This window comes from Dryobates pubescens, chromosome Z, assembly GCF_014839835.1.
Source record: "Dryobates pubescens isolate bDryPub1 chromosome Z, bDryPub1.pri, whole genome shotgun sequence".
Classification (NCBI taxonomy): Eukaryota; Metazoa; Chordata; class Aves; order Piciformes; family Picidae; genus Dryobates; species Dryobates pubescens.
In genome coordinates, this window is record NC_071657.1 from 106,087,369 (window position 1) to 106,104,239 (window position 16,871).

The window sequence follows — 16,871 nt, forward strand, 5'->3', positions numbered from 1 at the left end:
AAAACAGGACACTGATATTGTGACATTTACAAAGTGACAATTTTCTTCCACTTCATGGCAATAACTTTCAGAGTAAAGCTGTATTCTAGAGTAAGATCTGGTTTGGGTGGATTATCTTCCCAGACTGAAAATGAACAAGTAATTTATCTTTCCATACATACATGATCTAAACTATATTAGTGTCTATCAAGAGACAGCATCATAAAAGACAGTGTCTGTGCTGTCAAGCAGCAGCAGAGAGAACCTGCTGTCACAACAGCCCCTCGCCAAATAGTCCATTAAGTCAGAGCAGACCAGCAGCAGCAGGCAGCCGCTTCCTAGGTTTGTAACTACTTTTGTCCTGTAGCTGCAAAACACAGTAGTCACATGAATCTTAAACATACACACTGAAAACACTGAACTACCTAGGCTTCCCAGATGGCATTCATGAGCGTTCAGCTGCTGGCATCATTTATGTAGCTTGGCACAGTGGGTGGTCTTTAAGCAGTGGGCCAGGTGGTACAGAAACCCTCCACCAGGCACACAAAGCCTCTTCAACCTTACATGCAAATCCACTCTCCACTGGCGGTTTTGCTCAAAGTTGTGATATGGTCCCAGAACTTGTGTGTACCCCTTGAGTAGTCAAATAGCACAATAAGTAAGTGGTACTGCTGCTGTTTATTTTAACCAACCTATTTAACTAACCTGTTTCTTAACAATATGATTACTCATTTCTGCTAAAACTTGGAATGAATCAGTAACTTCAAGTTGCAAGCAGTATGCATTTTCATCTCAAGATGAGCTGCAAAGGAAATAATTCCTCCAAAGATTAGTAAGAGGCATCAGAAATTTGTTTGACAGACAATATGTAGTAAGATAAGAACTGTCACCTCTTAACAGGAGTCATCTGCTTCATTGCTTAGCCTGGAGAAGAGGAGGCTCAGAAGAGACCTTATTGCTGTCTACAACTACCTGAAGGGAGGTTGTAGCCAGGTGGGGGTTGGTCACTTCTCCCAGGCAACCAGCACCAAAACAAGAGGACACAGTCTCAAGCTGTGCAAGCAGAAGTTTAGGCTCGAGGTGAGGAAAAAGTTCTTCATAGAAAGAGTGATTGGCCATTGGAATGGGCTGCCCAGGGAGGTGGTGGACTCACCATCACTGGAGGTGTTTAGGAAGAGACTGGATGGGGTGCTTGGTGCCATGGTTTAGTTGATTAGATTGTGTTGGATGATAGGTTGGACTCGATCTCAAACGTCTTTTCCAATCTGGTTAATTCTATTCTAAGTGAATTCTACTAGTTTTCTGAAATCGTATCAAAATGGTCAACAAGAACAAATGTGGGGTACCAGAACACTTTCTGGGCAAGCTATTCTACCCACATTGTGTAAAACTACATTTTACATTCAGGGCTTTTGCAAGGGAAGTGACTTTTTTGCTTCTTTGTTTTGTTTTTATATATAAGCACGTATAAAGACAAAAAGTAGTAGTTCACATTCACATCTTTATTTAAGCATTACCTACAGAAGCTCTAATTTACAGACTGATCTTTTCCAGAAACAAACAAAAACAGAAATGAAACCAAACACAAAAAACTCAAACCAAACCCAACATCAAACATAAACAGAACCTCCCCAATATCCAAACACTATCTGAATCTACACAATTCTTTTAAATTTGCAGAATTTACAAATTAATACTCAGAGCAGTGGGGTAAATATACATCCTCCCTCAATATCCACACTCTTAAGAGCTTTAGAAGTCACACAGGCACAAGGTAAGATATTTTCTTTATACAACCCTCTATTTACACAGCTTTTTCCAACACACATGGTTCAGTTCCCAAAGTAACTGCCAAGGTTTGCAAAACAGTGTATTTAAAATACATTTAGCAGCATATAAAATCAGATAAAAAGGAAAGACCTTTTGCTTTAAAAAAAGAAAACGAGATGACAGAAACAAATCCATAAGAAAAAATAGAGTAAGATATATTTCTGTCATGATATTAAGAACACCTAGTCATTATAGAATGTAGGCAAAACACTAATAAAACATACCAGTTTCTGAGCATTTGAGTTCTAGTCCTGAGCAGAGTATACATAGCTGCACAACTTTGGTCAACAAGGATTATATATGCGAACATTAACACAAATCATACAGCATTTGCTGTTAGTAGGATACAGCCATGTCAGTTAGATGTGTCATTACAGCTCCTTCTCATCTTTTATTCACTTCACTTTACTAAAAACAGTGCAAGTGACCTTTAGAATCTTGAAATTGCCTGCTGCAATCAAAGGCTTGTTACTGGGACATAATCATCCTCCTGCTACCCTAAAACACAAAACAACTGATCATATTTGTGAGTGAAATACAGCAGAGCATTTTTGGTTTATATTCCAGGTTATAATTTTGAGGTGGTCATTAGCTAAGACTGATTTCCAGTTAAACTGCAGGTGTTACAAATAGCACACAACTTCAGTCATAGAACACAAACACATATATGTGACCATTGAGACAAGTGTGTTACCAAGAGGTGTTTCTTTTTTTCCTTATATACAGTACATATTTTAAGGACAGCAGGTCTATTAGAAGAGTTCATTCTTACTTGTCAGTTCATTCCCATCATCAGTGTTTTACCTAATGAGCGTGCAGCAAACTGCATACAGTGCACGTGAAATTCATCAATACATTAATTTATCCCCCTAATTTCAATTACTGGCAAGATCTTCACTTGCATCTCCTGTATCTGAGATCTGTCCATCTATTAGATTTCGAGCTTTCCAGATCCTCACAGTCCGGTCACTGAAAAAAAGGGGGGAAAAAGCACACCACAAAGCAGTATTAGAGCCAGGTACTAGACTGGGTAAGAGGTGGGAGGAGGAGGGCAGGGGAACTCTCTTAAAAGCTCAGATGTCTTATTCAGAAAGACGTTTTTGCCAAAATAAGATTCCTTAACGGATATACAAAGCTCATTCTGCCTCCAGGAGACTTTGCAGTATAGAATGTACAATGTTCAAGAGTCTTGAATGTTCTCACTGCACTGGCTACTAGCTTTAATGACTTAAGCAAGTATAAAGATTGTTTCCAAGGGAAGTAAAACTCTGCTATTACTTATATTTTTAAAATACAATTAATGGTAAGAGGCTTAAGTAGGCTAACATCAGAGAACAGCTTCCATCATGTAACTATTTGCAACTCAGCAGACGACAGGCAAACAGGCCAATGCACTACAGAATCAGAGAGACAGATCAAGAGACAGACTCAACAGGACAAGGCTGCTTCCTGCCATCAAAACAAGTGTGAAAAGCTTTAATAGGTTAAATCAAACAGGACCTGAAACACACTTCCTTTGCATGAGAGGTATCAGTCTGTAATAAGAAAAGGTAACAAAAGCACAGAACCACAAGACCATAAAGTGCTTAATCATCTTCCCCCACAAAAACCCATCAGAACCCTCTGCAGCCTGCTTTTGGGTGACTGAACCCATTTCTGGGTATCCCTGAATAGGAGGTTTTCACTTTTTTGAGTGAGCATGTCCGCATGCTAGTTCATCTTTCTAGAAAGATATTGCTAAAAACTTAGAATCAGTTGTGTAGTAGCACATTCCTGCCTGACAACTGAACCTTGAATTCACCACCTGTCAGCCTGCTGGGTAATTTTTGGTAGCAATGAAGCCACACTTTGGGTAGCTATTGCTGCCTCTTTTGTGGGTGTCTCTGACAAAAGCCCTCTAGTGAGCTACTGTTCAGAAGCCCAGGAGAGGCAAGCTCTAATTCTGTGCCTTTGGCAACAGTTATTATTTACACAGTTGTAATGTATATGCAAGTAGCACATGCAACAGGTTATGTAACTTGTATTGCCATACATAGAAAGTGAAATGAAAGAACTAGTCTTGTTAAATTGCCTTTTTTTTCCTGTGCAAACATTGAGCCATGTAACTAGCAAACACCGACTCACATATTCCTTTTAACCAGCTCAAAAAAACCCCAGGAGGCAATAGTCAGAACAGAGCTTATCATACTGTAGGGGTTTTCTGACTTGAGCCTTCACTCCAGTGCAAGTTCTCAGCATACCCTAAGATCTGTAGACCTTCACCACAATGTTACAAATGCCAACCAAAACGCTGGTATTTTATATTTGAGGTACTTACATCTTCTAAACTTAATCTTTAGGCAGAAGCTTTGACTTCTCTAATCCTATTAATATTTTAAAAAACCACCTACAACTGGCCACTAAACATAGAAATCCTTCTTCAGTTCAGAAAGATCTGCTTTCATCTCAGAATTCAGAAGCTTCTATGATTGGCATTAGAAGATTAACATGACAGCTTTCACAGCTCCTCTGCTCAGACCACACCAATAAGCAGGTTCTGCTACCATCTCCTGCACTTTCTCCAGAATGAGGTGTTAATCTTGGTCAAGTCCAGGTACTCAAATTTTCTCACTTCACTGAGAAAGCAAATAGTCAAACCAAGGTGTTTTAAAGGAGAGTAGGATGGTTTGCAAAGCTTCTGCTATACACTGGCACTTAAAACCAAACAAAAACCCCAAAACACAACCACGTATCACAGCTCTTAAAAAATTCCCAGGGGTCAGGAATAGCTGCAAATAGGCCAACTGTAGAGACAAGCTGGTAGAGTTCTCAGCTATTGCCAAAATCTCCTTGCTATCCTGCAGACAAGCAGGCTTCAGAGTTTTTTGCTCATGCACCCCACCACTAAAAAAAATTTAAAGTATCCCCCCCACCTCCCATGTGCATTTATATTTTCCTCCTGCATTCCAACAGATCATGCTGTACATTCCTCAGGGTACATGTACCCCACTTTAGAGATCAGTAGATTGTTAGCATTCAGGGACATGGGCAGGTCTCCCCCATGCTTGCTATGAAGTGACTTAAGACAACTGAAGATCTCCTAAATGCATTTGTACGGACAGAATTCTAGCCAGAGCTATGGAAAGAAAAGGCTGATGGAAAAGACAAACTCACTCTGCTGCTGTGAAGATCTGGCTGGAGTTGGTGCAGATTGCATTTATAGGGCTGTCATGTCCCTTCATCTCCCCAATAGGTGCGAAGGTATCCACATTCCAGAGCTTGAGGATGCCTCCTCTGCAGCCACTGAGAAGAACTGGGGCGCCAGGTACCAGCCCAAGAGCACACACCCAGTCTTTATGAGCATTAGGAACTTGCTGAAAAAGAAGGCAGACAAGTCTCACAGGGCTGCAAAAACTTCCAGATGAAAAATTCCACGTTCTGTAGTTGATTTGCTACAGGACTCTAAATATATCCCAACCCTGTGGCTTCTCCTTTAGGGCAAGGGTGGTACTATTTTCCATGAGGCTACTCCTATACCACAAGCTTCTCTCTTTGTGAAATAATACTGAAAAACAAGAAGAAAATCCAATGTGCACAAGTGACCTGATGTACAACAGAAACTTATTTAGGATAATGCTATATCTGCACGTGTTCAAATGCATATTTGAATGCCTATTTGATATATGGCTTCTGTATATTTCAGGTCTGTCTTTAAAGCAGCTATAAAGCACAAAAGAAAAAGCCAAAACCTACTGAAAAAAACACCAGGGAGACAAACTGTTTCTGCCTGTGCCTTCCTCCTTTCTTCTTTCCCCATTATAAATTGATTTTGTGAAGTTACACAACAAAAGACACATTCATTCTTTATTGAAGAAATACAACAACATTTTTCCTGCAAACTCAAAGTAAAATGCTGCACAGACCAACTAATATGAATACCTGTTTGTTACTAACACTGGGGAAATAAAATGCAGCAAACTTGGGCTATTCAGGGGACCAGGAGAGACTTCTCCAGTTTGGTAAGAACTACTTTGTGTTGCTGCCTTTCTCATGTTACAGAGTGGGTTCAGCTTTCTAAGATCATCTTGGCATTTTATCTGTAACAAACTGCTACCACAATACTGCTGGTCTGGTCCTGCAACACTATGAAATTAGGAGGGGGAACAGCTCTTAAAAAAAGCTTTGTTTTGTCACAGTGGTGTTTTGTGTCTTCAGATGTACAGCTCCAAGTGAAGTAGATGATCTCCAAACTCTTTTGAATAAGACGTTTGCTAAATAGTTTTCATCGGTTGTAGACTTGTTTAACAGGTATGACAAACCAGGCCCTCTGTGGAAAGAACTTGTTCTTACACTCCACATTTCCTTCACCTACAACAGTCAAGCATACATACCAAAAGAAAGTTGCAACAACAATTCTGACTGGTAAGAGCAATTTAAGGAATGCAATGGATCACCTAGAGCAGCTGTGCAATCTGTAACCTTGGAGAAATTCAAAACTCAGCTGGGCAAGGCCTTCAGCAACCTGATCTAACTACAACGTTGGCATTGCTTGGACCAGCCGGCCAAATTCACACTGTGTGCCTGCCAGTGGGCTCTGAATTATCAAATAATTAGCAAAAGTGACAGCACTTTTCTTCACTCCCCAAAAGAGACAGTGAATAAAAAAAAAATTTACATTCTTTTGTCAAATGCTTTAGTCTCACCTCCTTGAAAAACACACATTTTATAGAAGAGAAATAATTTTAATTCCATTTTACTTTTACAACTACCAAACAGTGGAACATGAAGTATAAAAACTATGAAGTGCACACATACCAAAAAGAATGCAAGAGAAATGATACAACCAGTCCACAGGAACACACTACTTGACCTCTACTCCCATATTCTTATTTTGAGGGTCAGGTGAAGATTTTCCGTAACAAGTTTAATTTCTGAGTTCTTAGTTCAACTGTAAAGTTTTAGTAGTGTTATGAAAAGGAACAGGCACTTAACAGGGTAACTCTGAAAGAAGGTCAAGAACGTTTGTATATTTATGGAATACTAAGTATGCCCATAATGAAATTTTCTTTTTGAAGTGACCTGTCCATTATTCTGTCATGTCCAAAAACTTTAATGTTCTATTATGTAACAAATGTCCTTGTTATCAGTCGACACATTAAATGCACTCCTCCCTCATAAAATTCTTAAATTATTAGTATCCAATAAAAGCTTTCCAAAGCCAAGGTTATCTCCTGCCTTCCATTTCTCACACAGAATCCACTATCTCTATTTCCACAACTTTTCATAAGACACAAAAGAACAGACTGGCTTATAGCAAGTAGCCCAAAATCAGTTCTCCATGTCAGAACAACTTAAAATTAACTTCAATGTTACCCTGGATTTGAACTCCTTTTTGCACACATCCCTTCTCCCAAATTCCATTCTCTTCACACACCCTCACCCCAATGAAAACCTACAGCAAATATCTTCTAACAACAAACGAACTATTAGGTATGTGAATGCATTGCATAAAGAGATGAATGGAGAAAAAGACAGAGCCATTTCACTCTGCTCTGCTGAGACCTCACCTGGAGTACTGCATCCAGCTCCAGAACCCTCAATACAGGAAGGACATGGACCTGATGAAGCAGGTCCAGAGGAGGGCCACAAAAATTATTCAGGGGGCTAGAGCACCTGTCCTATGTAGGAGGGCAGGCTGAGAGAGCAGGGGGTGTTCAGTCTGGAGAAAAGGCGGCTCTTGGAAGACCTAATAGCAGCCTGCCAGTACCTGAAGAGGGCCTACAAGAAGTCTGGAGAGGAACTGTTTACAAAGGCCTGTAGTGATAGGACAAGGCACAATGGTTTGAATTTAGAGAAGAGTAGATTTAGGATGTTAGGAACAAGTTCTTTACCATGAAGGTGGGAGAACACTAGAATAGCTTGCCCAGGGAGGTAGTCGAAGTCCTATGCCTGAAGATATTCAAGGTCAGGCTTAACAAGGCTCTGAGCAACCTGACCTAGTGGATGTCATCCCTGGTCACTGCAGGGGGGTTGGACTAGATGACCTTTGAAGGTTTCTTCCATCCCAAACCATTCTATAATTCTGTGATTGTATGAGCCTGAAAATTTATACAGCCTGAAAACACATCATGACTGTCACATTAGCTGCATTTTTTTATTACCTGAAGAAGGTCTTTTTGAGACAAATCCCATTTCTTAATTCCATTATCTCTGGATCCACTAAAAAGGTTGTCTCCCATAATAGCAAGAGCTTCAATGCCATCATAATGAGGAGGTTCAAAATTGTGTGTAGGACTTACACTTCCAAGAGCTCCTTCAGTCACATCAAACATCTGAAATAAATAATCAAATATGTTAAATACAATTATCTGCCATATAACCAGCTTGGATGACATGCAGGAAGTAACTTCAGAGGGAAAACTTGGAAAGTCTTATAACTGTATCATGATGCATATTTGACAGAATTTATCTACTAGAACCACACCTCTCTCTTTTTCCACCTCTTGCCTTATGCAGGCATGCTTCACTGACTTCAGAGAAGACTGATCTGAAAAAGTGCTACTATGTGGTTACAGAACACACTGCATCTTCACAAGGACAAGCTTGCTTGTACTGGGTGGTGAGCTAGAAAAACAAAGCCCATGAGTATGGGAAACATGACTCTTACCAGGAGAGTTGCACAGGCTACTGCAAGAAGAGAAATTCATGTATTTTTCTAACCAAGCTGTTGTGGCAGTGGTTACATACCATTATATCCTGCTGCTTTCCATGGACTAGACACCTCTTTCTGCCTGTGATATGTGAATGGGGTCTAAAACTAAATTCTTTAACTGAGTCTGTTTTAACAGCTTCAGGCATAATCAATCTTCCTCAGGACTTCACAGCAGTCTAAGCAACCCTGTTTCATTTTGCACTGTAGTGAGCCAGAAGTCTCACAGATGAGCTGTAACTTTTAAAACCACTACTTCTGTTTCACAAGCAAATGTCATATTTCATCTCCTGTTATTTGCTCTTCATTGACCTTTTAAAAAGAACGAGTTTAGGAGCAAAAAAAAAAAAAAGAGAGGCTGACAGTGTAAAAGAAGAGCTGAAGTGAACTAAAGGTAGCTTAAAAAGGTACCACATTCAATTAAAATGCATCAGTTCCAGTTGTAACAAAGAAGTTCAGTGATATGCCAGAAAAATTAGGCAGTTGGACTGAGGTGACTAATATCCCTGGCACAGTACCCAGTAGCTTCCAGTGGCAGGGAGAAACATTACCTGTGACCGGACCTGCTACCCGCCATGGACATACCCATGTGCAGAAGCACTGAGAATTCCCAGACTGCTGCTCTGACCATGCACATACAGATCATTTATGCTCTTTGAAGTGGCTTGACAATTAGACAAATTCACCTTGCAGAACACACAGAGCCCCAGAATATCCCCGGATAGTCTAGTGATGCAAGTCAAGAAGTAGGCAGCCACTTAAGGATTTATGTAGCCTGCCCACAGCAAAGAGCACACAAAAATGGCAGATCTACTTCCTAACGGTTTACAGCTGTTTTCCTAAATGCCCTTCCACTTCCCTGTTTGTCACATGAATTGATAGAATGCTATAATTGCCTTCCATGACCACATTCTGTTTTCCCCACTAAGGTTCTTCACTGATTCATGTGCCAGGATGCTAGGTCCTAACTAACCCAATATTCTAAATTCTGCAGAAAAGTCATTACCAAGAGCCTCTCTCTACTGCCCTGTGCCTAAGAATCCTCTAGCCTCTAACCATGGGGACTGCGGACAGGTGTGCACCCACTTCCCAGGCTGTCTTCTGTGACTGGTTTAGTGTACAGCCAAGCATTCAAGAAAGGCAGTATAAAAGGAGAAAGCCTACCTTGATGAGAAACTCAGTTGGATTCCAACTCGAGTGCCTGCCTCGCCGCACCCTCCCCTCCCACCCCCCCTCCACCCCCCCAGAGTGTTTATAGACTTTTTCCAATGTGAGAAGTATGAGACCAGAATGAAAGGTACTCCCTCACAACAAGCTAGCATATCTTGTCCATTTTGTTATTGGTTTTATGAATCACATGTTCTTTGCAGCATGAGGGTCAGCTTTATGGAGAAGACTACATATAGTTCCCAAAAGTCTAGTGGTTTGGGCATAGTCCTAACAAAGAGGAGCTTGTGCATTCAAACCCCCCTTACCTGAGTTTGGCCAAAACAAAAAGGGAAAGGGAAAACTCCAAACAGAACCCCCAAAAAGACAGGTTCCCTCTGCTCAAAAGAATTAATCACAATGCCAAGAAGCAGAATAGCATTATAATGCCACTGGCTGTTCTTTGAACAGAACTCAGAGCAATCTATGTGCTAATGAATACACCAAATAGATTGGTGTATTGGCTGAGATGCGCTGACCTCTATCTCCTTCCCCAGCTCATAACATGGGTAACACTTAAGCAAGAGCGTGGGCCAGACCCCAGGCTTTCTTCTGTGAGGACCACATAATGTCTCTGCTTAACCAATTTGGCCTGCACTCCAAAGCAGAGACTCTGACTTAAGATACTTTCAAGGAGCTAAATATTACTTAAGAGTAGGTGTTAGGAATATTTCTTCAAGTCTGTCAACCTTGTGGGGAATTAAGTAAAAATGTAAGTACAGATAACGATTCATCTATGTTCCACCATGAAATAAAAGTAACACTGAAGTGGTAAGCATTTACTGAGACTAAACATTATTTACAACTGATGAAAGAATTCCTATCTTGGTTATCACATTTAAAATACGGAGATGCAAGTCACTTCTGCTGAAGAGTTAAGTAAGAAATTAGTTTACCTTTATATAATGATCCTTTGAACCAGTGACAATAAGATCTTGTCCACTGGAAATTCGATCTACAGTAAGGCACATAACAGGACCCTGGTGACCAGTTAGCTTTCCCGTAGACTGAAATCTTCAAGAGTAAGAAAATAAACATTTGTTATTTTTCCATAGACCAACGACAGTCTATAGAACAGTTTCTGCAAGAACAGAACTTTTTATCTCCCTCTTGTCTTCACTATTCATGCTCCCATTTACATATGTTCTATTGCTCATATCCCTGACTAAATGTTAAATCTATGTTAAACAAACAGAGTACAGACAAATCAGACCCCTCAAATTGTTCTCTGTATTTTGAACATAGTTTATAGGTGCAGCAGGTTCTGTTTGGAAAAGTGCTGTTATAGCATCTGTCACCTTACAAGCATCTGTTTTATAGTGCCTATCTTAAAACATTGTGTTTTTCCCAAACATTTTTACTAAAACAGTTCACCATAACCTTAACACATGAGAAAATTATGAGCACCTCCTTAATCTCGGTAACCACCACACCATGGACTATTTAATCCACACACCTTGACCATATTTTGCCCAGTTCAAAGAGATTAACATAAACAGGAAACACATCACTCAATTTGTTTCATAGTCACTGACTTTTTATATGCATACATAACCACAAGAAGAACATTCTCTTCTGCTGATGATCAGTACCTTTTCAGGTCCCACATCCTCACCGAGTTTCCAGCAGCTGCATAGAGGAATGTTCCAGTTTGATTTAGTGCAATCTGATTGATCTGGTTCTCCCCCGCTGGGATAGTAACTGTTCTGTTAGTACTTCCTGAACACACATCACCAGGCATTGCTTGGCCTGAAGACCTGAGTACAGAGAGGAAGGAGTTAAAAAAAACACCACCACAAAAACCCACACAAACAGAAACCAAACCATTCATTGTTATGTTTTTCCTACTTTATGTACAGTTTAAAATCAAACCTATTTACCTGAGCAAAATGCCAACTGCAAACATGATAAAAACACACATGCAAAGCTTAAAGACTCAGAAAATGGTATACTTGAATTACACTGTGCTGCACTATTTAATTAAACAATCAAATTTACCTAAAGTTAAGACACATTTAAACTCTTGGCATTTAAGTTTAGCATACTTACGTCAATGTCCGAATACACTTGGCAGAATCTCTGATGTCCCACACCTTGATGTAAGAGGTTGAGACTGTAAAGACCAGGCTAGTGTAGTTGCAGTATTTTATGGAAACAACATTATTTGGATGACCCCCTAGAGACATAATCTCTTGTCCAGTTACCAGATTCCAGACTTTACAGGTGCGATCTAAATAAAGACAAACAAAAAGGGTAAAAGAATAATAAACCCCTTTACCCAAACAGAGGATTAATGTTTTCCAAAATGCAGTAATTCAAAGCACTACATGAATTCATTCACATTCTCATATCCCTCCACTTAGGTATGCACTGCAGAAAGACAGCCTAACTAAACAGGTCTTAAAGAATACACAGGGACATCATTTACCATCATCAAAACTCAGCAAGGTTAATCATTAAATGTTGTGTGTATTAGCTCCCATTGCATTTTTAAAGGATAAAATCCCATCTCTGGGGAAGTGAAGACACAGACAGTTTAGAAGCTGTAAAGTTTGGATTATGACAGGCCAAGAGAACCACATAATTTTTAGTTCAAGACCACTGATCAGGAGAAGCCAAAGATGTGCTAATTCCCACCTCTACAGCAAACTTGAGGCTATTACTTTGTATTGCACATTATGTTACACATGCTATTAGGATTGGCTCCATCATAGCATTTGACAAATGTTAGTGTTATTCTTTATAGTTACTTATGCCACTACAAGTAAATGGCCAAATATTACACATTGAAATAAAAAGCTTATATTGTTGTAAATCTTTCTTCATCTTACGTTGCAAAATAGATCCTCACAATCTTCCACTGTATTTACAGCACTAAACACAGGAGAATGTCACACTACCCCAAGTTATCAAAGCAACATAGATGCATAGAGCTTTCCCAACCTTTAGATCCAGTGAAGAGAAGGTCATCAGTTGCATCAACACAAAGCACAGCCTTGGCATGCCCTTCAGCTGTATAGATACACTGAAGTGGGGATGATCGGATGCATTTTGAAGCAGGGAATGGGTTAATTATGCCCCTAAAGGGAAGGGAAGAATGTGAGTTTGGCATAGTAATAGACACAGATAAAATTATTTTACTTAAATACAAGGAAATTTTCTTATGTGTGAAAGGAAAACAGCTAAATACCTATAAACTATGTAAGGAGTTTTAGCATTTAGCTTTAACAAGTGTCGGTGCTGGACTATCAGTTAAAGGAAATCACATACAAAAACAAACAAATGAAAAGGATGCTGCATGTTGGGTACATGGGAAAGTCAGTCTAATTCTGAAAGAACCAGGATGCTTAAAGCTCCTGGATCCCCAGGACCAGCCCTAAGACTACAAATTGCATATCAATACCTTAACCTAAACAGCACATCTGAAAAATGGAGCAAACAATGTACACTGCCAGTTCCAAACTCAGCAGGCATTTCACATGAACTGCCTTCTATGGGCAGACTTGGAGAACTGCTGCTAACTTGTATGCTTGAAGAAGCTTCCCTTCAGCACTCTGTACCCAATGCCAAGCTTCTACTGAAATGGCTAAAAGGGAGTATGGTTGGAGTCCAGAGAATCCAGAGGAATCTTCCTGGGAATTCATAGCTAGTTCTATGGTGGTGCCAGGAGACTGTAACTTAGTCGGCAAAAACTCCTCAGTTCAACACCAAATAATTATTTAGCATTCTAAAATCCCATGCATACAACTGCATACACACTGAATCCCAGTGACTTCTGCAACACAGAAAAGCCTCAAGGCAATGCTCATGCACATGCAATGCAATGCTGTGACCTAACCAGCCTGCTTTAAGACTTGTTGTCATACCCTTCTGGGATTTACACACAACTCTGAGAAAAAGCAAACTAAACCATAGCCTTATCTCACAAAGCAAGGAGTGTGAGATGATCTAGGAAAATGTAAAAATTCTGTTACGTTGCCAGCAGCGTGATACTGGAAGGAAGTCCTTCTTGGTACTGTCTAACTTGATGAAGATTAGCTGTTTTTTCTAGTGCAGTCTTAAAAATCCTTACTTTGTACATTTTTAGTGCTCAGGACATCTTCATTCACATAATTCATCACTCCTCCACAATGCTTTAATAGATTATTCTAATATTATTATTGCTGTAATTGCCATTAATTTCCTCATGTTGGAAAGGCATTCAGCTTCCAATCTGCACTTTTTAAGTTTTCAAGAACACACGAATGATTTACTTTATTAATTTAGGTCTCTAGGCTTTTGTTTTTCAAAATCTGGTAAAACTAATATGATTCTCCCCATACTACTCCCCAGAGGATCATGCTGCCTCTAGGCTGGAGTTAATTCTACAGGTCTTCTCACTTATTTGTTCTCCTGACAAGTCATATAAAACTCACATCACCAAGCTAGCTTTTTATGTGCAGTGTTCTGAAATCTATAGACAAAAAAAAATCTGACTGCTACAGCAACCAAAGACACCATCACATTACTGTTACCCCTTTGACTGTCCTCCTCTTGATAAACTAAATATTTCACTAGGTAACAAAATCCTAAGCCACATCTTATGAACACGAGTGGGGATATTTCTTCCATCTCTTAAACCACTGTGAGTACTATCGTAAGATCATAATAGAAAAACACTATTAAATTTTATTTACACGGGGATTTAATTTTTAGTGACATACAACTGAACAACAAGAAGAACAGAAAGAGAAGCATATAAAACCTAAGACAATGTCTACTCCTGTTTGTTAAAAGAAAATAAAGAGAAAGAATATGTCTAAGGAAAGCTTTAAACCATACATCATTTAAAACAGAAGAAAAAAAATAATTACATGCTCAACAACAAAGAACACCCTAAAAAAGGTGATGGGAAGACATGCTTGACCATAATTTTACTTTTTTAAACTTCTGGCAAAAGCAGAAAAGAAGCAGTGTACAAGTATCAGGAAAATTCATGCAGCAAAATGAAATTTCTTGAGAACTGGAATAGCTTCAGTGAGATGCCAAGAAAACAGAAAAGAGAAAGAGGAAAGTACCTGTGTACCTCCGACAGAGAGGAATCACTTTCATCAGACCTATAATCAACAGTGGTGGAATTGTGAGGAGAAAGAATATAGGTATCAGCAAAGTAAAGCCTCCATATGAAAGTAAAACTACAGCATGGCCAATTCACAAAAGCAATGCCAGTCCACAAACGGTATGACGCATTGCTCAGGGTATCTCTCAAACCCATGTAATACAGGCCAAGGAAGTTGAGTAACACCAGATAAGACATTAGTTATTTCTCCAACATTTTTTACAGAAGACAAAGAAGTAAAAGGTGAAGATGGATTCATAATTTAACCTTTTTCACAAAATGCTTGTTGAAAATATCAAAAGGAAAAGAAATTCTGAACATCAATGCCTGTTAAGTATAGAAGCATGGAAAATGATAAGCATAAAACTATTAAACATATTGATAGCCCACTGGAATAAGACCTTAAAAATAAAAACTAAGAAATACAAGAAAAATTGCACACACAAATGCAGATGTGAACATCTGCAGTAGGTCTTAAGACATCCTTCATTTCCAGCTCAAACCAGATTCTGCAGTTTCAATTGACTTCAAAGTCAGTCCAGAGAAAATGAAAATGATTAGGCAGAAGTTATCAGTAAGATACAGGTAACAGTGAAGATAGAAGTTACAAGCACAGTTAAACTACTGAAAGCCTTGTTTGGCATGTGGTCACTGCAGACCACTGGAGGCAGGGGGAACCACCACAACCAAAACCAACCAACAAAAAACCATACAGAACAAAACCACCCTAAAAGATATTAGTGTAAACCAACAGGAGCAATTTTGCTACAGTCAGAACTAGAAGTCTATTCCAAGTCCGATCTGCAGTTTTTAAGCACTGCATAGCACTAGTATTGGCACTGAAACCTATAAACAGTTTGTGCAAGTCCACTGCAGTTTGGAGTGAGGCTCCTAATTAATGTCTAATGTGAGGAAACTGAGCTGTGCTAAACAAGGTATGAATGTCATCTGCTTCTCCAGATCACCTCCTACAGTCAGTTTGTTCCATAGCTCGCATAACCCCTAAACAATGATATTCTAGCTGTTTCAAAACTCCATCCTCCCAGGTGCCATTGTGACAGCACTCTCAGAAAGGCTAGAGTAACCAAATAACTGAAAAGCACTATTTCCTAAATTGTCAGCTAAATCCTACTTTCAAGTGTAAGCACACACACGAATACACATACATCTAAAATCTACCATTTTTTTCTAGTTTGGGTTTAAAACTACGAACATAAACATAGCCTAGAAAACAGGAAACGAGGTTCAGCAGGAAATTGCTTTTCTTGAATTTTTTTTCCCCCATAATGGTTCTATAGGGGGTTAAAATATTTTATTCCAAAACTACACCAAATGATAAGAAATATCTCCTCTGGTCTTGCAGAAGGGCAAAACACCTAACAGATACTACACTGATAAATTGAATGCACTTTGCAGTTCCTCTGTTGGGGGCTGAGGCTTCCCTCTGTGACTTACTTATCCTGCTGAACTGATGTGTTTCCCTGAGAAACAGTAAGACGACTAAAAACATTCATTTCATTACGGGGCCGGCTTGGTGGGGAAGTAGGAGGTGACAGACTAGCCTCTGGGGCTCCAGAATCTGAGCTACAAGAAAAAAAGAACATCTTCTTTAACAGGTTATGAATGGTTAGAAAAGTTAAATGCAACATGGCTCAAATATTAGATGCTCTTTTCTTAAGTGAATAAATAATGCTAGCTACTGATGCTTCCCCGAGAAGGTAAACTTAAGACTACAAACTGCTGCAGAGTACAAGGTGGCACAACACTCAGACTTTACATGCTAACAGTGAAAGCTCCAAGCAGAAAATACACATGTAAAATGAAGAAATTTTTATAAAACTGCAGTTTCATAGAGAAATTGTTGTCTTCCATTTAAAAAAAAAAAAGTTCTGAAGGACTTTTCTGAGACAATTCTCAGGGCTCTGGTCCTGAGCTATTTTCTCAAAAAAATCTGGAAAAAAACCCCCACCAAAATGAAGCAAACAAAAACCCCACAGTGACAAATATAAATGGCAACAATAAGAAGTGTCCTAGAAAAAATATAAAAAAACATATTTTTCATAAATAAAT

At 39.3% G+C, this 16,871-nt stretch overlaps 1 protein-coding gene across 9 annotated transcripts in view; it reads right to left on the reverse strand.

Annotated features, from left to right (window-relative positions):
* Nucleotides 1–1,565: 1,565 nt before the first annotated feature.
* The window catches only part of KIF21A (kinesin family member 21A), an 88,550-nt gene continuing 73,244 nt past the window's right edge, over nucleotides 1,566–16,871 (reverse strand). For 4 of the 9 annotated variants that reach the window (XM_054178823.1, XM_054178822.1, XM_054178820.1 and 1 more), the window contains 9 exons: nucleotides 16,257–16,385; nucleotides 14,761–14,799; nucleotides 12,647–12,783; nucleotides 11,753–11,933; nucleotides 11,296–11,460; nucleotides 10,600–10,717; nucleotides 7,950–8,120; nucleotides 4,963–5,162; nucleotides 1,566–2,778 (listed from right to left, as the gene is read on the reverse strand). In XM_054178823.1, the coding sequence (XP_054034798.1) occupies nucleotides 2,685–2,778; nucleotides 4,963–5,162; nucleotides 7,950–8,120; nucleotides 10,600–10,717; nucleotides 11,296–11,460; nucleotides 11,753–11,933; nucleotides 12,647–12,783; nucleotides 14,761–14,799; nucleotides 16,257–16,385 (1,234 nt within the window). In that variant the 3' untranslated portion in view covers nucleotides 1,566–2,684. The remainder of the gene's footprint in view (nucleotides 2,779–4,962; nucleotides 5,163–7,949; nucleotides 8,121–10,599; nucleotides 10,718–11,295; nucleotides 11,461–11,752; nucleotides 11,934–12,646; nucleotides 12,784–14,760; nucleotides 14,800–16,256; nucleotides 16,386–16,871) is intronic. The other 5 variants (XM_054178824.1, XM_054178828.1, XM_054178821.1 and 2 more) reach the window with 3 other exon arrangements.